This window comes from Enhydra lutris, unplaced genomic scaffold (genome assembly GCF_002288905.1).
Source record: "Enhydra lutris kenyoni isolate GAN:26980312 unplaced genomic scaffold, ASM228890v2 scaffoldscaffold45, whole genome shotgun sequence".
NCBI lineage: Eukaryota > Metazoa > Chordata > Mammalia > Carnivora > Mustelidae > Enhydra > Enhydra lutris.
Window position 1 is genome coordinate 7,241,460 of NW_019154129.1, and position 22,648 is coordinate 7,264,107.

General features: G+C 53.3%; 2 protein-coding genes across 9 annotated transcripts in view; one reads left to right on the forward strand and one right to left on the reverse strand.

The window, feature by feature from the left end:
* The window catches only part of LOC111156036 (trans-golgi network vesicle protein 23 homolog A), a 39,821-nt gene extending 31,932 nt beyond the window's left edge, over window positions 1–7,889 (forward strand). Inside the window, exons 7-8 of one of the 3 annotated variants that reach the window (XM_022516601.1) lie at window positions 545–604; window positions 7,252–7,889. In XM_022516601.1, the coding sequence (XP_022372309.1) occupies window positions 545–604 (60 nt within the window). In that variant the 3' untranslated portion in view covers window positions 7,252–7,889. Of the gene's footprint in view, window positions 1–544; window positions 975–1,193; window positions 1,250–7,251 lie in introns of those variants that run through there. The other 2 variants (XM_022516600.1, XM_022516599.1) reach the window with 2 other exon arrangements.
* On the reverse strand, window positions 960–21,471 carry LOC111156035 (nucleotide binding protein 1). Of its 6 annotated transcripts, XR_002641176.1 has the most exons (12): window positions 21,404–21,469; window positions 21,221–21,325; window positions 18,513–18,646; window positions 11,767–11,835; window positions 9,409–9,441; window positions 8,718–8,808; window positions 7,900–8,054; window positions 5,121–5,231; window positions 4,741–4,843; window positions 2,279–2,362; window positions 1,435–1,573; window positions 960–1,303 (listed from the first exon to the last, which is right to left on the reverse strand). XR_002641176.1 is itself a non-coding variant. In XM_022516594.1 (11 exons), the coding sequence occupies exons 1-11, from the start codon at window positions 21,420–21,422 to the stop codon at window positions 1,515–1,517; spliced, it is 963 nt and encodes a 320-aa protein (XP_022372302.1). In that variant the 5' UTR covers window positions 21,423–21,469; the 3' UTR covers window positions 960–1,514. The 6 variants fall into 6 exon arrangements, 5 of the variants coding, with proteins under 5 accessions (XP_022372302.1, XP_022372305.1, XP_022372304.1 ...); XM_022516594.1 differs by having other exon boundaries at window positions 960–1,573; XM_022516597.1 differs by having other exon boundaries at window positions 960–1,573; window positions 21,414–21,456.
* Window positions 21,472–22,648: the final 1,177 nt, after the last annotated feature.

Here is a 22,648-nt window from a genome sequence, read left to right on the forward strand (position 1 = left end):
TATCAGCTAGGCTGCTGGGGTCAGTGGTGTGTGTGTGTGTGTATTAAAATCGGCACAACATTACATTGACCACTTGGACCGTTTTTAAATGTACAGGTCAGTGGTGTTAAGTACGTTTGTGCAGTCACGCCACCTTCAGCACTGTCCCTTTCCAGAGCCTCCCCATGACACAGTGATTCCTGGTCTCCCCTCCCCAGCCTCCCACCATCTACTTTGCTCTACGAATCTGACTCCAGCAGGGCCTTTGTGTAAGTCCTTTCGTGATGGCCACTGTTAGTGTTGAGTGATCTAAAAACTACAGAATTAAGTACTACACACACGCCATTTTTTTTAACCTAGCATATATTTCCAGAAGTGTGAGATCTTTTCAAATGGATGGTTTGAGCCATCTTAAAATTTGAACAATGCTACTTTATGCCAACACATTGAGCAGTGAGCCCTGTGGGCTTTCGGTTACATCGTGGGTTTGCTCTGGGCCTTGTATCAGCAGAGTCAGGCCCCTCACGTGTGAGGACAAAGCCCCAGTTGACTTTTCTCCTTACAGGCCAGCCCAGGTGACTTCCAGAAGCCTGGCCTTGAGGGGCTGGAGATTCACAAGCATTAGGTAAGAGGCAGGACAGAGGTGGGGGCTGGGGCTCCACTGTGCGGGGCGGCTAGGGTGCACAGTGGGGAGGGAGCTAGCCAGAGGTGTCTGGCCGCTGGGCCTTCCCCCGGCTTCCCGGGCCCCCTCCCCTTACTCACATGGAACAGACACAAACTCCACCACGGGTGCAGGCCAGAGGCAGGGGGATGGGAATGAGGGGAGAGGGAGCGAACGAAGGGATCTGCCCATCCTTCCCCGGACGGCCGGAGGGAGCTGGAAAACAGCAGTTACCTCTCCCCCCCGCCTTGGTGTCAGTTCTTGTGCATCTCCTCACAGCGAGAATTCTAGAGTTTATGTTGGTCTCTCTTATGTAATGAAAAAAAAAAAAAAACAACAACAACCCTGTAAACGGTCTCATAGGACGGCAGAAATTACTGGACAGTGAACGCATCTTAGCGTGTGGGGCACGGACCTGGCCCCCCTGTTCTGTCTACAGGGGTGACTGAAGGGCTCTTCGGGGCTGGTTGCATTTTCCCCTCAATCTAAAGCAGCGGCATTTGGACCATGTTATTCGAAACCATGACTGGATTTTGAGATGGTTCTTTTTTAGGCGAATCTCCTCAGGCCGCAGTGGCTTAAGTAAGAGGTTCTGTCCTTCCGCAAGTTTCCAGCAGAGAAGAACTCCCTGACCAACCAGCTGTCCGTTTTCCGGAAGCAGGCCTTGGGGAGAGGTTTGAGGAGACATTTTTATTCTTAAGACAGCGTGTTTGTAAAGAATGCCTTTATGTGTATGTTGAAAAGTATACAAATAATACGATTAAAGTGTCTGCAAAAATGACTTCACGCCCTACCAGAGTCTGGTCCTTTTCTGCCCAAGACCCCCGCTCTGTCCCCGGGCTGCTCAGGCTGCGCTCCACGTGCAGCTCGTGTCTCAGGAACCAACGAGGTGCTCTTCTTTGGGCTGATGGTGACCACAGAACTCCTGGATCCCTGGACCAGGAGACAACACAGAAGCAGTGAGGCTGTGCCCGTCTCTCTGGCAGCCCTGCCTCCGCGGGCGAGGGCCAAAGCCCCCAACGGCTCCACTCCCCCAAAGGCCCAGTTTCTGCCGATGCCCTGACTCTGTCCATGGGCCTCGGCGCACAGATGGAGACCTTACGTCGGCGCGTTCCACAGATCAAGATGCCCGGCATCTTGATACCAATGATACTAATGGTACCAATCCGTCCCGGACACTCTTCTCCTGGGCAAAAAGAACTTGTCACAGAGCACCAGCTGACAGCTTTAATGACCTGCTCCACCCCAGTGGCCTTAAAATGCAGGCCGCTGTTGGCCACTCCCCAGCACGCTCAGGCCTGCACGTGGTGGTTTTCTTTTTTTTCCTTCCTTTCATCCTTCCTTCCTTCCCTCCTCCCTTCTTTCCTTCCTTTCCTCCTTCTTTGTTTCTCTCCTTCTCTCTCCCCCTCTCTCTTCCTCCCTGCCCTTCTTTTTCTCTTTCTCTTCTTTCCCCTCAACGGCTTTCTCGAAGATGCCTGGCTTCCTGAGCTGAGGAGTCATTGCAGCCTCCACGAGCACTACTGTCTCCAGCTGAGGCTGAGTAGTGGTGAGCCTGATGACCCACAAATGGCTCTGCGTGGGACCTTCACACCCAGCCGGGCAGCCCTCTGGACCCAAGGGACTCGCGGGCACACGTACTTTGAATGATTCTTCTATAGGCTAGAGCGGCTGCAGAAGCTGGTGCGTCCATCAGGAAAGACTGTCCTTTGTCGCAACTCTTACCTTAGAGAAATGAAAAAAAATTCGTGAAGAAAATAGTGGCAAGGTGAAGTAGGGGGCTCTTTTGGGCCTGTGACATGGAGACCTTGAGCCCCTCTGACCTGTGGTGAAGAGCGAAGCAGAGAATTCACACGAGATGAATGGGACACGAAGACATGCGTGGAATGAGACCACCTAGCCTGGTGCTGTTCTCCCCTCCTCCCTCTGCTCCTCCCTCCACTTTGCGTGCCCCTGAGCCTCAGCGGAACCCCCGGCCCCCTGCTCAGCACTATGACAGAAGCATGTCAGTGGTTCTGCTCCCCAACCTCTGGAGGGTCCTGGCAAGGCCAGCTGTCCCCTCAAAGAGCAAAACCAAGGGAGGGAAGGAACAAGGAGAAGTGGGCAGCAGAGGCAGAGCCCAGGCTACCCTGGGAATATGCTGGACTACTGGACTAGGTCTGGGGAGGCCTCATGGTTTCAGCTAGAAGTGAGGCTTGAGGCCTCGTGACTTGTCCCAGAGGCCTGCCCGCTAGAAGGCACCTCATTCGCTGGGCTTGGGACTGAGCACAGCTGCACTCGGGGCCCGAGGCTTTGCTACCATCTACTGTGAAGTGCTTTTTTGTGAAAAAATGGCCCTAAAAAGAAAAACCTGGCTGAAGCTGGAGCCAGGCAGGAGGGCACACCCTCCTCCCCTCCTGCCAGCCCTGCTTCCTCTCTCCTTCCATTCCCTGCCCGGCATCCCCCAATCTCTTGCCCGCCACTCCTGTCCTAGGGACCCGGACACAGGCAGTAGCACACCTAGAGGCTGACGGCACGGAGTGTGCCTGGATGCCCCTGGCCACCCCATCACACCCCTCCTGTGCGTCCTCCTGCCTTGAGCGGCCTCTGCGCAGGAGACGCCTGCTCCCATGCCTGCAGGGAAAACGTGGGCAGCCTCAGCACCAGGTCTGGTCAGCACACACAGATTCCTCTGCCGGGGGCTTGGACCCTTGCTAAGCAGCAGCGGCTGTCCGTGTCTCACGCGGGAAAGCATGGAGCAGGGCAGTGCTTCAGGCCAGGGGGGCACACGTGAGGAAGGCTCTCGGGATCTGCTGGGAGCCAGGGTGCTCCAGCAGCTGCTCGTCCCCGCACGGCTCCCCCAGGCCGCACCTCCACACCATGCTCTAGGCCCCGCCTCTCTACTCCCCTGGCAATCTCCCCTGGATGGGCACATCCCACCACGTGCCCGAGACTGCTGCCCAACCCCAGGCCTCCCCTGCCTCAAGACCCAGCATGCGAGGGGGAACCTAGCGCTCCTCTCAACGCTGTGTCCTGTGGTCACTTTCTGAGGGAGGTCCCCATCTTCTAGATGGCTCGAACAACTCCTGGCCTTCTCCCCACCCATCAAAAATCCTGTCATCTTCCCGCTCACTGTGTCCCTCCCCCTCTCTGCCAAGGCCCAGGCCCACAACAAGTGCTAAGCTCCTATCCCCCGTTCCCCAGCAGGGCCGCTCGGAGGCCTCCCTCTCGTCACTCACCCCCGTGCCCTTGCTCGGTCTCGGTTTCCCACTTCCTAACCCCTGAAGGCCCAGCTCCCAGGCTTGGCTGCAAAGCCGCCCACACCTGGGCTCCAGCCCACCTTCCAGGCTGCTCCCCGGGCTTCCCTGTGGCCCAGGCCCCGCAGCTGACCCTACTGCCCCACCACTTCCGCATGTCACAGGCTTGGCTACCTTAAGCAAGTTTAACTCTACCTCAGGGAAACAATTTAGAGGCAGGTGTCCTTTAAGGAGTGGGGGTAGCCCTCCCGACCCTGCCACCCAGCAGCTGACACCTGAGAGTGAACACAGAATGGGGACAGGGTCTACCGCCCCCTCCCACAGCCTTGCTGCCGCCCGTGCAGTATCTGGAGAGGACCCGGGGGCTCTGGTACTAAAAAGGGAGCACTTTTCATGCAATGGGGCCGCTGTGAGCAGGCCAAGGCTCCCCTCTACTGCTGAGACAGACAGGGCCGTCTGCACCGGGCTGGACCTCCCGGGAGGTAGGACGTCTTCCTAAGGGGTTTTCGAGGCTAACTCTGTCCATGACTTTCACCTCAGAAGCAAAGTCCTGTCTGAGACGGGACGCCAGCACGCTCGCCTGTTATTTGCACCTCCTGTCCCTTCTCCTTGGTGAAATCCTACCCTGGGACCTCCCAGCACGTTCCTGAGCCATCTGCACCCCACCTTCCAGGACCCACCCCGCCATGCCCCACACACTGAGGGCTGCTCGTTCCCGGGGCGACATGCCCGCACAGTTTATGGTTTCTCTGGGCTGCAGGGGAGCTCCTGAGCGTGGGGTCCTCGTCTGCTACTCCCCTGCCCGGAACCGTGCCCATGGTGGCTGAGCGGGGTGTGAAGGCCCCGTCCGGCAACGGACTCACCCACCTATGTGTGGGTCCAGAGGCACTTTCCCCAGGAGCGGGATCTTCAGATCCTGGCACATGACCTCTGCACCCCCCGTTGTTGGGGGGAATATCTGAGATTCTTTCTGTGAGGCAAGTCAAAAGGGGAAGAATTAGGATTTTGTTTCAGAGTCATTAAAAATGGACATTTTAAAGCAACTTACAAAAAAAAATGGCTGTCTGAATGTGAAACATTAACCACCAGAAGAAATTTCATTAAATCAGCAATAGAGACTTTTGTGATTCCACTTCCCCAAATGACGGGGGAAAGCAGAAACAGTGTCCCAGAGACCCCCTTCCAGGCTTCCCTTCTCCACGGAGGAAGGGACCCATTGGCTGAGCCCCAGGCGGCCGTGCCCCCACCTTGCACTTGGGGCAGACGAAGACGCTCATGTTCTCCACCACTCCGATGATGGGCACCTTCACCTTGTGGCAGAAGTTGATCTCTTTCCGGACATCCTGGAGGGACACCTCCTGTCAAGGTTCAAAAGACCGTTTGTTTCAAGGTCAAAGTGGAAGAAAGAATGTTTGTGTGGTTGCAGGGACGGCCGGTGAGATGCACTGGGTTCCCCATAAAGCCTCAGAGACTAATTCAGCAAGTATCTCTCTAGTCCCAACCATGGGCTGAGCCCTATCCTAGGGGCTATTTCCCCCCAAACCCTAAGAGGATAAACGTGAACGGCCAGATAGCAAACTTACAATTAATGCACAGAAAAGTAACCTTTTGTAATATCCCCACATTCTAGTTTCTCATCAACATACTACACTGAGCCAAACTGTGCAGTAGTTTCTAAACTGGGGGATAGGAAAGGATGGCCTGTGGGCCCAGTCTGGACATCTGTTTTTATTTATTTTTGTTCAGACTTAGTTATGAGAGCAGAAAGAGAGTGGGAGGGGGGTGGCGGGATGCGTGAGGGAGAGAAACTCAAGCAGACTCCACACTGAGCATGGAGCCTGACCCGGGCCTTGATCTTATGACCTGAGTTCATGACCTGAACCAAAACCTAGAGCTGGATGCTTAGCTAGGCCATGGAGGCGCCCTTACTTTTTTTTTTTTTTTTCTAAATAAACTTCTAGACATAGCCACGCCCATTCCTCTACATGTAACCAGGGTCTGCTTTTGTCCTACAGTGGTACAAGGGAGTGTTTGGGACAGAGGCCCAGGGTAAAGGGTACAAAGGGTAAAATACTTACTACCCTTTATTGAAAAAGTTTGCTAACCTCTAATCTAGACTATTATAAACACAAACAACTTTATGGACAAGAAGAAAATAAGGAATATTCCCATATTCAGATAAAATGCACCTCTGAACTCTAAAACCCCCTTTTACAGGGATAAGTAATGTAGCGTCCTGGCTTGGAATCTTCTCTACTCCCCCCGGGGTCATGGGGTCACAGACACACTATTCCTAGCTTGCTGTTGTCAAGTAACCGGGCTCCCAAAGGTTCAAGGCTTCGAGCTGCCTCTCCTGTGGCACACATTTGGTTCTCAGTCCCTTTGAGACCGAGGTACAGACAAAAAGGCATTTAATTAGAAAATAAGCTGGTTTCAACTGGTCATAGCAACTCTGCGGTTCTCTCCTTAGTGGTCCTATGAGAAAAGGGCCTGCTTTGTCAAAAAGGACCCTCAAAAGAGAGCTGCCTGCCTGTGCCCGCAGCCGTGAAGGACTCTGAGAAGGTGGGTGACCCTACTGTTAAGTCACGCTCTCCAGAGAAGTTCCACACAAAGAGGACACAAATGCCGAGCATCTTCCCACAGCTTCCTGGAGAAGGGCCAGCAACTGCTCATTCTGTTTCCCTCCTGACCCCAAGGGGGACGTCATGCTCAGTTTCATAATAAATGTGGCTCTGGGGAGGCCATCTTTCCACCAACTGCATTGTTGCTGTTTCTTAAGAGATGATTTTAGAGTGGTTCTACGTTCACAGCAAAACTGAGCAGCAAGAGTTCCCGTGTGCCCCTTGCCCCCACACCCATAAACCACCCCACCAGCGACATCCCACATCACAGCGCTCCATTCCAGATAGACTGTCTTCCTTCCAGGTAACGTGGCTGGGATCCACTCATGACCACACTGCTGGTAAAAGTTCAAAACCACTGTTAAGTCCATCTTCACTACCACCCGCTGGGCCAGGTGCTCCCCACCTCTCGCCACTTAAGTGGTGTCCTGCCCTTCCCTGTGACCCCAAGACCCTCTCCACAGGGCACCAGAGTGCAGTCACATACACATCCTGTGCCAGCACTCGCTGACCCGGGCACCTTCATGTGGCCCCTGGTGTCTGTCACACGTTGTTGGAGCGCAGTGTGGGCCTCACGTCCAGCACCCACCTTCCTCTGTGAGCCGCACAGGGAGGCACAGGGGGCCGTGAACGAGGGCCGGCCTGTTTCTCCCCTGGTGCCTGGCATGCTGGTGGTCTGTGAAGGTCTGGTGAGGCCTGAGGGTGGGACGGACTGATCCACGGACAGACTAAAGCCTCCTTTGCCTTTTTTTCTTAGGAGCGGAGAAGAGTATCATGGACAAGAAGGTCCAGTTGAACGGAATAATCTATTATTTTCTTGGCAACGACAGTAAAGCCTGTTGCAGACCTGACTGCGTTTATTTACTGCTGGATTCACTCCAGAGGACACCCCTGCGCTCTCCTCAGTCTGGGTGCAGCATGGCCTCCAGGTGACTGGGGTGGGCACTGCTGGAGAAGGGGCCAGGACCACGGCGGCTTCTCCAGAAATCGGGTCTATACCCCAGGCCGGCTCTATGGGAAGCCGGGCAAGGCTCACGGAAGCAGCACGCAGGCTGCGGGGACTGCTGTGTGAAGCACAGTAAGGGTGACATGACCTCGAGGGACAAGCTGGATTCTAACGGCACCAGGGGTCTTGCCGGCTTTCGGAGGGAAATGGGAAAGGCCACTGTGAGCCAATGCGGCTTTTACCTGGGGACAGAAAAAACTGTGGAATGCTTATTTGTGAATAGCAAATGCCTGGGCCCCAGGTACAGCTTCTAACCCAGTTTCTGGAGGTCCACACTGAGGGCTGCTGGAGCGCCACGTACTGGGGAGCTGCTCTGGGAAACGGGTCCGGAGGCTGTGCCAGAGACAAACCTCCGACACGGCCGAGTCCGGTGCCAGCAGCCCCCAGGCGCCTGCTCACCTGAGGTGTGGTGATGATCACGGCCCCGTCGAGGCGCGCCGCCGACAGGTACTGCACGGCCGACAGGTGTTCGTCTGACGTGCCGGGCGGGGTGTCCACGATGAGGTAGTCCACCTCTCCCCAGTCCACGTCACGGAGGAACTGCTTGATCATGCCTGCAGAGAGCGCGCCACAGAGCCGCTGAGGCCTCTGCTCTCCCTTCTCTGTACCTGCAGCCCCTCAGGCACTTTGGGATTCTCAGGGGCCCCGGCCTGTGCTGTCTGTCAGCGGTGGCTGCGATGACTCAGACATGTCGCCGGCACGACTTGGGTGGGGCGCAGGGGGCACTGGCATCCAGACGGTAGAGGCAGGGGTGCGGCCAGCATCCTGCGGCCTGCAGCGCAGTCCTGCCCTCCCCTAACCAAGGACTGCCTGGCCCCCAACAGCAACGGTGCCAAGGCCGAGCAACCCTGCCCGGTGAGGGCCACTCCTGCCTGCTTCCCTTAAGCCTCCTGCCCAACCACCCTGGTAGTTACCTCACACGCTTCCTGCACGCAAAATACTGTGAAACCACAGTGAAACAGCCCGAGGGTTACCCAGCCTTCAAAGACGGAAAGTCGCCGCAGATGTTACAAACGATAAAACAGCGTCTGTTAGCTCCCTCGCTATTTCTATAGCTCTCTGCAGCCGGTGCAGAAGCGACCAGACACTGCACCGCAATGCTCCGGAAAGCCCGGCAGAGGACCGTTGCCACCGTGATGGGAGACGGTGCAAAGGAAACCCCAAGAAGTTCTGCTCTCGGAAGACCGTGCTCGCAGAGAGAAAGCAGAGGGGCAAACCATTTTTCTTTGGTCCCCTCCAGATGACGGCGTCGTCAGGACTGCTGAGCAGGAAACCGACTGACATCACCCCCAGGTTGTCTTCCACGAACTGGAGAGGATGAAGCAGAGAACACTGAAAACCACAGCACAGGGCACTTCCTTGTCGTTTATCGGAGCTCAGACTGAAAAGGCCGTTTTGAGAACAAAATGACCCTGGGATCTCTGGGTCTATTCATTTTTTGATTCCACAAATCATTGTGGGGGAAGAAGGGCTACCATCCTGGGGGACCCGCACGGGGTGCCCGGGGCCACGTGCGGCAGTGCGGGAAGCGCGGCGCAAGCACGTCCTCGGCTGCCCTGGCCTAGGGTGGCAAACTGTGGCCAAACCTGGCCCAACTCCGTGTTTCCTATAATGTTTTATTGGAACACAGCCACTCATTCGTTCACGTACTAGGACTTTCCCACTATAATGGGATAGCGTGTGGCCCATAACAGGGAAAATACGTACTGTCTGACCCTTTATAGAAACGCTTTGCCAATCCCTGATCTTACCTGTGCTCCCTGAGTCTAGAAGAGTGGCCCAGTCAATACTTGCTGACAGATAAACAGCTGGGCTGAGGACCGTGCTGCATGCCCAAACCGTGTCCGTTCTGAACACGTGGCCCAGGGCACACTGCCTGGCAAATAAGGCAAAGATGTGAAAACTCACCACTGGAGACCAGCCCGAGCCACTCTGGTGAACCTGCAGGGAAACGAACACCGATGTTTGCTGGTAAGAAATGAGGCACCGTGGACGTGGTTCTGACACACTCAGATTTACGCGTTAGGAAGACAATTTTATAAAACACAGTTCGTCGTTTTAAATGCCACCACTCAATTCTGACTTGAGAGTCAGCAGCTGGGGTGAGGCCATGGGTAACAGAAGCTGTGCTTCCTACCCCCCCACCCCCACGCCTCGGGCTGGGTTTTTCTGAAATGCTTAGATGAGTCCAGGCAGAGAAGCAAGCTTGGCCAAGCTCGCACAGAATTTGGGGTGTAACGTGTATTATAAGCGGGGCAGGAATCAGGCGGGGGTTGCTGAGCAAACGGGGCCAGGCTGCCTCGGTGCACATCCGGGAGTGAAAGGCTAGGCTTCAGTGAACCAGGGGGACCAGACCCTGCCCCGGCGGAGCGTCTGCGCTGGTCTGCTGCACCTCCCGGGAGGGGGGCGGGCAACATGAAGCTCACGGGGCCCCCTCGAGATTCAGATGCTGTCCTTCCAGTAGGTGCTCGGTAATAGCCGGCATCCCGCCCCATACTGCCTCCTCATCCTGAGACTAGAGCTGACTCAAACGCCAAGTACACATCGGTCTTAGCACGTGGGCCTTACAGCAACCCTGGAGCCAAAACAGAACCCGTTTTCTTTTCTCAACAGCCCTACAGAGGCCTAATTCACATACTACACCAGTCTCCCGTTCAAAGCGTACACATCCATGGCTTTCGGGCTATTGCCAGAGCTGGGCACCCACCACCAGTCGGCTGGAGAACGTTTTCATCACTCCAGGAAGCTACCCTAAGCCCCGTGACGGTCACGCCCAATCTTTCCACGTCCCCTCCGCCGCCCCCCATCCTAGGTGACCCCCATCTCCACTCCGTGTCCACAGATGTGCCTGCTCTGGACAGCTCACAGAAATGCAACCCTTGGGTGCCTGGCGTCAAGGTCTTCTCGATTTTTACGTACTTCACAAATTCCAGTACAGTGAACGTGCAACGCTGCCTCCGTCTCGGAGGGACGTCACGGTGATGCGACGCCTGCACGCTGAGTCCGTGCTCATCACCCCAGCGGTGCACTCAGTCCTCGGCACCTAGTTCACCCAGCTCTTAACAACAGCCACCCTTCATGCCTATGGAAACTCATTCTGCATGGGGGCAGGCCTGGAAGACGGATAAAGGAAACGAGCCGTAGCGCAGAACAAAACGGCCAAACTTCTGCTCTCTCGCACCGTGTGAACTATCAGTGCCGACAGAAGCCTCGCGGATGGTGTGGGGGGTGCCCAGAGCCCGCAGGCCAGCAAGCGCAGCCGTGCAGTGGGTGCACGCCACGGGGCCTGCTACCGATGGGGGTGTGCGGGCAGACGTGCGCCCTGCAGCTCGGCCTCCACCCCCGACAGCCTCGTGCCCTTCCCAGCACCCTGGGCAGCATATCCCAAGCCCCGAGCAGAGTCCACAGGCCCCGCCTGTCTGCTTCTGGCTCCTGTCCCCTCCCTTTGTCCCTCTGCCACTGTATGGAGGACACGCCTGCTTCAGCCATCCTGTACTTGCTCTCGTGGCCCAAAAGGCTCTTCGCCCACTCCTCACAGCAGAGGGTGCCCTTGCTGCACCCTGACTCGCCCCAACCCCTTACCCAGCCTTCATCCTCTACTGTCCATCAACTGCCCCCTCCCCCCAGGGCCGGGGGCTTCATCTGCCTCGTTCACCACTGTACCCCAACCCAGCAGGGCCCAGCAATCACATCAAGAATGAGCCCGTCTGACACCCTGGGAACATCCTAGCCCCCCAGCCCCATTTCAGTGCACTGCCTTTGAGGGGGCCCCTTTCCAGAACAGCTTCTTGGCACGCAGGACAGGAGGGGGTGGCCAGCACTTGCGTGGACTGCTGTGGTGCTGCAGCCCTGTCCCCACCCCATGTCACTCTGCCACTCACAGTCTCAGTTCCCCAGGGGTGACAACAAGGGCAAAAACATTCCCTCGTTTCCAGAGTACAGACACCTGGCAAGGACTGGTCTAGCTTTCCCAGGCTTTGCGACGTCTCTGTGCCCTACTTCCACATTTTACTTGCTGTTTCCCTTCCCCTCTGAGAAGGCACTGAAACTGAGGGTTCTCAAATGGCACAGGCGTACTTGACAGTCCCAGTCCTTCAAGTTCACAGTGGCCGCTGAGGCAGACAGACGGACTGCCGAATGTGCACCTGGGTTCAGCATGGCCGTGTAAAAGTGCATGGCTCTGCCGACCCCTCTGTGTGAGATTACAGTCCGGGGCCACGGCATGCCGTGGGAATACTTTCCTGCGGTTCCTCCTAGGCTTATTACCTGTTCTCCTTCCAAGCCCATTATCTTGGGAATTGACGGCCCACATATATCAATGTCCAGAAGAGCGACCTGGGAAAAAAGAAGAGACCAGAACAGTGATGCAACTGAATGTACAATCTTCCAGATGTGCACCAGTGGGAAAGGAGGGAGGAGGAAATGAGGAAGGGGAGAAGATGGAAAGAAATGGAGTCAAATGAGGACCGAGTAGAGTCTCGGTCCCCATCCCCCATGTCTAGCCTAACTCTGGGGTGATCTTCTGGAGCCGGCGTCAGGTCCCCTAAAGATTCGGGCCCAGCCACCATCCACTTGGCCTTTACCATGGCCTTTACCATGGGCCTGAGGGGCGGGTATCGTGATCCCAGCTTTCCAGAAGAGGGAATGGAGGTTGGAGAGGCCCAGGGATGCGTTCAGTAAGCAAGCAGCAGAGCCAGGACCTAGCCCGAGTTCTGGCGACTCCCCCACCAGGGCTCCTTCCATTAGCCCAGGAGGACTAGAAAGGAGGGCCCAAGTGGAAACTCCCACCAAGCTCTGACCGAGCCCCACTGTGCTGTGATCCCGAAGGTTAATGATGGCTTAGCCTCAACTTCTAAAATAAGAAGGAAGACTAGGAAAGCTCTTTGCTGGTGATCTCTGCAACCTCCAATCACTCCTTCCACCCCAAACACCCTGCTTTCTTGGTGTGATAAACGAGAAGGTCTGAAACAGTCTCCAGGAGCCATCTGAAGAGCAGAGTTAATATTCATCTTGAAAGGTCAGATACCAAGCATCCAAAGTGCACCACGTCTGGGTAACTTTTTAACTTGCCCCGAATTGGTTTCTTGCTTCCTGCTTCACTGCCCCCTGCAAACCCCCTACCTCCTGCTTCCTCACACCCGTGATCACGAAGACTGTTCATCCTGAGACCAGCCGCTTGCCTCCCCCGCCCTCTGCTGGACCAGCTGAAGAAAGCACCAGAAAGATGCCGTTGCCGCACGGCAAGGCCGGTGTGTGTATCTCGGAGACTCACGATTCACGAAACTACACCATTACTATGACCCTAACAGACTTCACAGTACTTTCGGTTTCTAGCCACTCTGTCTCTGTGCCCTTTCTTTCGGGAACAATTTAACGTTTCGAGGAACTAAACTCCCCAAGGGGATGAGTCTTGAGTGAAATGACTCAAGGAGGGAGGAAACATATCATGGGCACTCACGCCCATGGCGGTACCCAAAAAGGCTGTGAATGGCCCTGCTATTCAGACCCCTGAGGGGCTCTGTGTTCTGTCCCTTTCAGACTTCCTGTTCAACCTGTCCCTACCTTAATATCCATCCAACTGGACTCCCTTTCTGCTCAGGCCAGAGAACCTGAGCAGAGAAACGTGCCTGAGGAAATCCTACCAGGGCCTCTGGGGAAGGTGCTAGAACCCTGATGAGACAAGCAGACTTCGCCACACCTCTCTCCCAGCCAGAGACTGGTGGAACAGGATAGTGTCAGGATCCACAACTTTCCCATACCCAGCACACCCAAACTCCCCCTTAAGAAGAGGTCCTGGGAGGTGACTCTTGGCACTCCAAGGCTGTGTTACCTCATACAAATGGCTTCTGTCAAACAAATGTTCAGGAGACCATCAGGCCCCTTCCAGCTCCAAAGTCTACTAGCCCTAGAGATGGGCCTCAAACACTTCAGTCCGGAAGCCCCCAGAGCAGACCTGTTATCTGCAAGGCATGCTATAGCTCACAAGGCAGGACGACCTCCTGGTCACTCGTGGGAGCTGGTGCCCCTCCCATGGAGAAGCAGGATGTGAGTCTGTGGTGTCTCCCAGTTCAGGTGTCCTGCTCCCCTCACCACAACTCACACACGCCCAGCCTGCCTGTGAACCGGGGAGGCAGTTCCCAATTCTGCTCCCTCTTGGCTCATGCCCTTTGCTAACGAGCTGCTGTACACCTGCCTGCCTTGAGCAGAAGAGCCCTGCTCAGAGGCAGGGATGAGCTTCCACTGGACAGCAGACAGGAAAGGGACCAGGAGTTTCCCTCCTGAATTGAGGCAAGGAAGAAATGAGTGCTGAGAGTGATCAGCCAGACTCGGGGTCTACTGTCTGTCACTACCCCACACCCTCTGGAGACAGGGCCGTTCCCAGTCACGAGCGGGATCTTGGAGGAAATACACTTTTCTTAGTGTGGACTTTTTTTTTTTTTTTTTGTAAGCCACCACCACATAAACAAATCCAGCTTCTCTAGCCTGATTTCCACACTGGACGGTGCGTTTTCCTTCACTTGCCAAGTCCAGGCAACTACGTCACAACAGAATTATATAAAAGCACAATTTTACATAAACAGCTCTCTATTTCCAAGGGGTTACTTGCTTCTGGCCCGGTTAAAGCCCATCTTCAGAGGGCTGCTTAAGAAAAAAAAAAAAAAAAACAGAGGAATATAGGGGAAGGGAAGGAAAAATGAGTTAAGATGAAATCCGAGAGGGAGACTCGTAACTCTAGGAAACTAAGTGAAGGCTGCTGGGGGGCAGTCGGGTGGGGGATGTACCTGGACGATGGGGATTAAGACACTGCATGTCACGAGCACTGGGTGTTGCAGGCAACTGGTGACTCACTAAATTCTACCCTGAAACTCGTAATACGCTATGTTAATCAGCTGATTTTAAATAAAAAGAAAATTAATGCACACACAAAATAAAATATGCCTGACGGCTTCTAAAAGCAAAGAACACTCCGGATGGTATGGATACTGTCTCAGAGAAATCATCAGTGTTTGGCCAACCAACTGGCCAATACGCATTTGACCCTCAAATGTCAGGAGACGGTTAACAGAGCACATCAGTCAGTGCACTTGCACCTGCTCAGGCCCGTAGTTGGTGGGGGTGGGCCACAAGCCCCGCACCAAAGCAGAAATAATCACCCTGCTCCCCCGCGATCCAGTTAGTGGGTAAAGGAACGACGCCTGCTATCACAGACATTCACTGAACACTTACTACGGAGAAGACCTCAGGCTCCGGCCTCATTTGTCCCCTGGCACTTGTTACACCCACCACCTTCATCTGGGCCCTCGTGGCTGCTCACGGAGACACGAACACCATCTCCCACCTGGCTTCCTGTCCCCTCTAATGACACCCAACCACACACTCGGCTGACGGTCATTGCGAGGCTCCTCAAGCAATGCTCCAATCCTGCCTCTCTGCTTTCCAGATGCCTTAGCAAGTCCTTCAAAGCCTCCCTGGTCTGGCCCAGCCTCCTCCTCGGGCCCCCTTCACCGGAGAAGCCCCACCAGACTGCCCGCCACAAACACTTTCCATCCGTCCCCACCACAGGCCAGAGGCTGCCTTCTCTAAGCCCAGGGGACCCTCCCAGGCTCCCTTCCCTTGTCCCAGGTCCCTAGAGCACATCTCAGAGGGTGGATGCCAGATTTCAGAGAAGCCCGCCTCAGCCACTGGCAGGCCAGCATTCTAAAATGCTCAGAACAGAAATGAGGAATAAGGGAGAATTCAGAGCCTGGGTGCGTGAGAGGAGCACCGAGCATGACAGGTCACCAAGTCCAGCCTCTTCCCTCCCGAGAAGGCTGGGCCTTGCCCAAGGTTTCAGTCTTGCTCCAAAGATGCACTACCCCAGCCAGCACCAGTGTTTCTGGTGCTACCAACCAAACCAGGGCCCGGTGAACTACAACCTGGGGGCCAAACCCAGCCTAGTACCTGTTTTTGTTCAGCCCACAAGGTAAGAATGGTTATTACATTTTTAGAAGGCTTTGGGGGGGGGTTGGAAATTTTAAAAAGTCTACTTCATGATGTAAAAATTATGTGAAATTCAAACATCAGTGACAGTAAAATTGTGTTAGAACACAGCCAAGTTTGTTTACAGACTGCCTATGGCTGCTTTCCTGTTTGAGGGCAGGACTGAGCGGTTGCCATAGCAACCGCAGGGCCAACAAAACCTAAATTATTCACCATCTGGCTCTTCACACAAGAGGTGTGCCCAGCCCTGAAGCAAATTCTAATTTTTTTTTAATTTTTTTTTTTTTAAAGATTTTATTTATTTATTTGACAGGCAGAGATCACAAGTAGTCAGAGAGGCAGGCAGAGAGAGAGAGGGGAAGCAGGCTCCCTGCCGAGCAGAGAGCCCGATGCGGGGCTCGATCCCAGGACCCTGGGATCATGACCTGAACTGAAGGCAGAGGCTTTAACCCACTGAGCCACCCAGGCACCCCGCAAATTCTAATTTCTTAATCCAGCGATTTGAAAACTGTATTCCTAGAGTCCTTGGATACTGGCGTAGGGTCTCAGTAGCCTGTGTGTCCTGAGCATAGTTCAGAACGGTGGGTTAGATCCTCTGTGTGCTGTAGCTGGCTTTTTTGTGAAGAAGTATCAAGCCTTATGTCAAGATCTTATGGTGTTGTTTCCTACTTACGTACAGTGGTTTATTTACTATAGGTATACAACACTGAAATTTATCCAGCTTTTAGAGTTTTTGTTGTTTTTTTTTTAAAGATTTTATTTATTTATTTGACAGACAGAGATCACAACTAGGCAGAGAGGCAGGCAGAGAGAGGGGAGGAAGCAGGCTCCCCGCTGAGCAAAGAGCCTGATGCAGGGCTTGATCCCAGGACCCTGAGATCATGACCTGAGCCAAAGGCAGAGGCTTAACCCACTGAGCCACCCAGGCGCCCCAGCTTTTAGAGTTTTCAAATATAACGGGCAATGTGTGGCAGTTGTGAAATTTCAACACTAGGCTAAATGTACCTTTACAGTCCCTTTTAGCACTTTTTTTTTTTTAAGTCAAACAACAGTGAAAGGCTGTTTATCAGTTAGAAAAGAAATCTAAACCTCAGCCTTCGTATATAAAAATAACTCAATGTTCAAAATGCATGGAAAGAAAACGAACGCTCAGGAATAAGTCGGTGTATGAAGGAGGCATGATGACCACGGGAAGAACTGAAATGGGAAGAAACAGCTTTCAACATGAAAACACACACAACTATTTTCCTAACTCCTCTGCAGACCCTGGGCAGCGTCCTGGGATGCAACAGGGCAGGCGGCCATCTCCATCCGGAGAGCCCAGGCTCTCTAACCCAGGCCATGCACAGCGCCGGCACCCAAGTCCTCAGCCAGGTCTCTCGTTTCAGGGGTCAACCCGCTGGACAGCAGGATTCTAAGAGACATGCACACTGCTCTAGAAGTTCTCACGTGGAAACGTGTTTTCCACTGGAATTTTGAACAAAATTTTATTTTGGAAGAAAAACAAAGATGGAATATGTTCTGTGTTTTCAAAAAAAAAATGAGAAACCACAGTATCCATGGTTTTATTAGGTATATCAAGTGGTAATCAACGTGAATACTGGGATCGCTTTTCTAAGGTCTGCAAAATTATCCTGAGTCCCACGAATAACTCAATGTATTTTTAAAATCGCAGGTACTGGGAATTTCCAATCGAGCTTTGTGGTGAAAAGTTATTTCTTCCTCATCATACCATACCTTTCATTAAAGCTGAAATCCAGAGAGCAGCTGAACTTTTACTGGGCAACTGGAGTTTTCGTGCTCATGTGTGGGCTGGGGTACCAGTGAGTGGCCCAGTTCAGGGGCTGGCAAATGTTTTCCTTCTCAAGAGTCAAACAGAAAATACACTTGAGGGCGCCTGGGTGGCTCAGTGGGTTAAGCCGCTGCCTTCAGCTCAGGTCATGATCCCAGGGTCCTGGGATCGAGTCCCGCATCGGGCTCTCTGCTCAGCGGGGAGCCTGTTTCCCTTCCTCTCTCTCTGCCTGCCTCTCTGCCTACTTGTGATCTCTGTCTGTCAAATAAATAAATTAAAAAAAAAAAAAAAAAAGAAAATACACTTGACCTTTGAACAAGGCGGAGGTTAGGGGCAACCCCTGTGCAGCTGAAAATCCGTGTATAACTACTGACTCTACCAAAATTTAACTACTAATAGCTTACCGTTGACCGGAAAGTCTTACAGGTTTAACAGTCGATTAGCACATATTTGTGCATATGGGTATTATACACTGTACACTTATACTACAGTAACCTCCAGAAAAAATGTTATTTAGAGAAATCATAAGGAAAACACATTTATAGTACTGTAAAAAAATCCAGGGGCACCTGGGTGGCTCAGTGGGTTAAAGCCTCTGCCTTCGGCTCAGGTCATGATCCCGGGGTCCTGGGATCGAGCCCTGCATCGGGCTCTCTGCTCAGCGGGGAGCCTGCTTCCCCCTCTTTCTCTCTGCCTGTCTCTCTGCCTGCCTCTCTGCCTCCTTGTGGTCTCTGTCAAGTAAATAAATAAATATTAAAAAAAAATCCACATATAAATGGAACCACGTGGTTCAAACCCACGTTGTTCAAGGATCACCTGTATTTTAGACTTTGTGGGCAAAATCAAGGACACCATAAAACAATTCAAAAGCAACTGTTTATAGATGTAAAAATCATTCTTAGCTCATAGACCGTAAAAAGAGAGGGGCTGAATTTGCCCATAGGCTATAGTTTGCAGACCTCTGGCTTAGAAAGAGGCAGGAAGGGACTGAGAGGAAGAACTCTGAACCTAACAAAATGATCAGCGATACCAAATGAAATCTACACCTGCTATCCATTGTCACAGATAGGGAACCTAACGAAAAGTTTCATCTCGCCGCATAGCGGCCACGCGTTTCCTCCTCTCTGCAAGGATCTAGAGTCCCAAGAGACCAATTCAATTTAGTCTAAGCAATCAGTTCTCCAGAAGTCATCATACATCCTCATATAGGATCCTCTCCCACTTTTCCCCAAGGCCTCACCTGTGTGTTTTCATCCTCTGCTAGGCCATGGGCAAGGTGGGCACTGAATGTGCTTTTTCCAACGCCACCTTTCCCAGATAATACCAAGATTTTGTGTTTCACGGTCTTCATTTTTTCTTTGATTTCTTCTATGGCTGCAAAGAAAGCAAATCAGGTGATTTAGTCCCTGAACTAACTTTCAAGTGTCACTTTTTCCAATGGACCAGCAGGAGCTAAATCCTTTGGGGCCACTTCAAGGGCCTGTGTGTGAAAGATCACCTAGTCAATGACAATAACAAGCACTACAAAGAAAATAAAGTTATTATCATCTCTGAAATTTTCTTGTTTATTGGTTTACTTGTCTGTCTCTTACTAAAACATAAGCTCCACGAGGATACAGACTGTCTGAAATGTTCACAGCCATGTTCCCAGCTTCAGAAGAGCTTCACACATAGTCATGGCTCCCAACCTGGGGGCAAAATCCACCTGGGGACACTTTTGATTGTCACAAGGAAGGGGTGCTGCTGTTGTGTAGTGAGTAGAGGCCACAGATGCTGCTTAATGTTTAACAATGCCGGCACCTGGGTGGCGCAGTAGGTTAAATGTTCAATTCTTGGTTTCGGCTCTGGTCATGAGATTGAGCCCTGTGTTGGGCTTTGCGCTCTGCTCAGCATGGAGTCTGCTGGAGATTGTCTTCCTGTCCCTCTGCCCCTCCCCCTGCTCGTGTTCTCTCTCTCATATACTTCCTAAAAAAAAAAAAAAAAAAAAATGCCTAAGAATGCTCAGGACAGCACCCCACCCCAAAGAATTATCCAGATCTAAATTTTCATATGCCAAGGTTGAGAATCCCTTACAAACAGCAGGGATTTATGAGGACCAGTCACAGATAACCATCACAGATCATACACTTGCTGTGCACTCAACATTTCACCTTACTTCAATTCCTTATCATTCCACCATGAAGTAACTATTCTACCTGCCCCTTATTTATAATTTTTTTTTAAAGATTTTATTTGACAAAGAGAGAGACAGCGAGAGAGAAAGAGAGAGAGAGAGAGTGAGCACACAAGCAGGGGGAGTGGCAGAGGGAGAAGCAGGCTTCCCGCCAAGCAGGGAGCCTGACGTGGGGCTCGATCCCAGGACCCTGGGTTAGAAGGACCTCGAGCCGAAGGCAGCTGCTTAACAACTAAACCACGCAGGAGCCCCTGTCCCTTATTTAAAAAGTAGGTTACGAGGGGCGTCAGACTCTTGCTTTCTGCTCAGCTCAGACAATGATCCCAGGGTCCTAGAATCAAGCCCCAGGTCTGGCTCTGCATTCAGTGGGGAGTCTGCTTGGGATTCTCTTCCTCTCCCCCGCCCCCTCTCCTGTTTGTGAGCACGCTCTCTCTCAAATGAATAAATAAACCTTAAAAACAAAAACAAAAACAAAACAACCCAAGAAGTTGGTTCCAAGTCCAATGTGAGGCTTGAACTCATGACCCTGACATCAAGAGTCACATGCACTATGGACTGAGCCAGCCAGGCACCCCGAGCCCCATTTTGGGTAAGGGAATGGAGGCTCAGAGACTTTAGGAGTCTTGCTCAAGGTCATACTGTTTGCGGGAACCAGGAATCAAACCCGAGTCTCTCTGGGAACTCCTTCACAATTCTCTCAGCCTCCTTTCTTTTCTTTTCTTTTCTTTTTTTTTTAATTTGACAGACAGAGATCACAGTAGGCAGGGAGTCAGGCAGAGAGAGAGGAAGGGAGGCAGGCCCCCTGCTGAGCAGAGAGCCCGATTCGGGACTCCATCCCAGGACCCTGAGATCATGACCTGAGTGGAAGGCAGAGGCTTTAACCCACTGCGCCACCCAGGTGTCCCAGCCTCCTGCTTTTTAAGATCCTTTTGGTAAATCCCCAGAGTCTGTCCCACCCTCCAATGTGTCCTTCGTCATACTTATCGCTGCGATGATTTAATGCTTGCTCCCTGGTTTATGGGGGGGGGGTCTCCCCTATTAAACTAACATCCACTAGGGCAGCGACCTCTTCTCTCTCATTCACAGCTGTATCCCCAGCACAGAGCACTGTGCCTAGCAGGTGAGGATGTATTTCTGTTAAATGAACAGGAGAAATGCTCCTCAAAAGGAAAACAATTCCGGGCGCCTGGGAGGCTCAGTGGGTTAAGCCTCTGCCTTCCGCTCAGGTCATGATCTCAGGGTCTTCCGATCGAGCTCCGCATCGGATCGAGCCCCGCATCGGATCGAGCTCCGCATCGGGCTCTCTGCTCAGCAGGGAGCCTGCTTCCTTCCCCGCCTCTCTGCCTACTTGTGATCTCTGTCTCTCTGTCAAATAAATAAAATCTTTTTAAAAAGGCGGGGGGGGGGGGGAGACAATTCTGCCCAAGAATAAGCCAGAGCAACCCCCAGTTCAAAGTCTATACCCTATTCCCTAGGACGCTGCCTTCCACCCGACCACTGACTACTGCTGTCACTCAAACCTCTGGCTCCACCCCTTCCCTCCCGCCCCTAGACCCGCTTATCTTGAGACACGCCCTCCCTTACACTGGCAGGTCAGTCCCCGGTCCGTCCCCGGTCCTTCAGGCTCCGCCCCATCCCACTACTTCCCTCTACTCTTCGGACTTCTCCACAGCCCGCCTCCTCTAGGCTCACCCCTCCTCCTAAAAGGCCGCCGGGTCCCACCTCTTCCGGGTTGGCGCCCTTCACTTCCGGTTCAGGCCTGGCCCCTTCCTCACCTGGGTCAGGAGCGGCGCCGGCTCCTGAAGCGCAGAGCCGCTGGTTGGGGCAGCCCTGACATGAGGCCCCTCGACCCGCCTGGGCGCTGCCGGTCCCGGGACAGCCTGCGCGGGCACAAGGTCACAGTTAGAGTGGCTCCTGTCCCTTCAACCTCTCCACCCACGCCCCTTCCGCGCGCTCACCCTGAGGCACCTCCTCCATTCGGCTGCCTTCGATGTCTACGCGGTCACCGGAATACGCCTTACGTATTTCCGTCTCCCCGCGCCCAATTTGACTCTCCAGGCGCGCGAAGTAAGTCTCGGAAAGAGGGCTTTGCTCACGCGCGGACCTTGTGCCCGGTGCTTGGGGCTGGTCTTTTCCTTTAAAGCCGAGCTGTGGAGATCTTCCGTAAATTATTCAGTGTATAACTCCTAGGAACAAAGGCATTATCCTCCGTGACCTCAGTGCTCTTTCATACCCAGGCAATCGGATACTGATGCAAAATTATTAGCTAACGTGCACTTTATATTCAAACGTACTCAATTGTCCCAAAGAAGACCCCCCCCCCCCCGCCCGCCTCCTGGATCCCGTCAAAAGTCGCACCTGCCATTGGTCCTCATCAGGCTCTTAATTCAGAACAGTCCTCGTCTCCTGCCCCCTTGCCATTTTCTGTCTTTGAGGACATGAATGAATGTGGATACAGTCCAGGCCATTCGCCTTATGCAATACCCACTCCAGGATCTTGTTCTGTCCGATTCCCCGCCCCCGCCACGATTAGATTCCCGTTAAAAGGTTTTGGCATAAGGCCCCCGAGTAATGTGAACAACTGTGGTGTCACAGCGAGAGGCACAGAATGACAGTGGGTCCCGCTGTTGGTAAGGTGAGGGCTTGGCCGCTTGGGGAAGGCTGCGTCCGCCCGCCCTGCCTCTCCAGCGAGTGGTACCCTTTTCTGTCTGTAATGAATAAGGGTTCTGAGATGATTCGTGGAGGTCACGTGAGTATCCTGTTCACCAACCTTGCCCTTGACGGTTTTAGCACTGTTCTTGCCTGAACCCGTTCTGGCGGTGTTCCCAAACTTGTGCCTTTGGGTGAGAAAACAGAGGGTCCAAATGTCTGAACTCCTTTCCTCAGGTCACACTGCTGCTAGCGAGGGAGCCAGAGGGATGAACCTGGGCCGTGGGGCTTGTGAGCCTGCCGGGTCACCCGTAACACACAGTGACAGGTGCCTCCGTACGAGCTGCTGGTGCCCCCAAACCGCCCTGATGCCAGTCGTCCTGGCACCCAGCCTGGCCGTCACAGTGGATAACGAAGCAGGTAATTAGTTTTATAAAAGCTATGACATTAGACAACAGGGGTGTTAGGGAAGAAGTCCTTAAAGGGCGGTGGCGGGGGTGACGAGTGGTGTTTCAGACGGAACGAACCACACAAACAAGCCCAGAGGTCAGAGA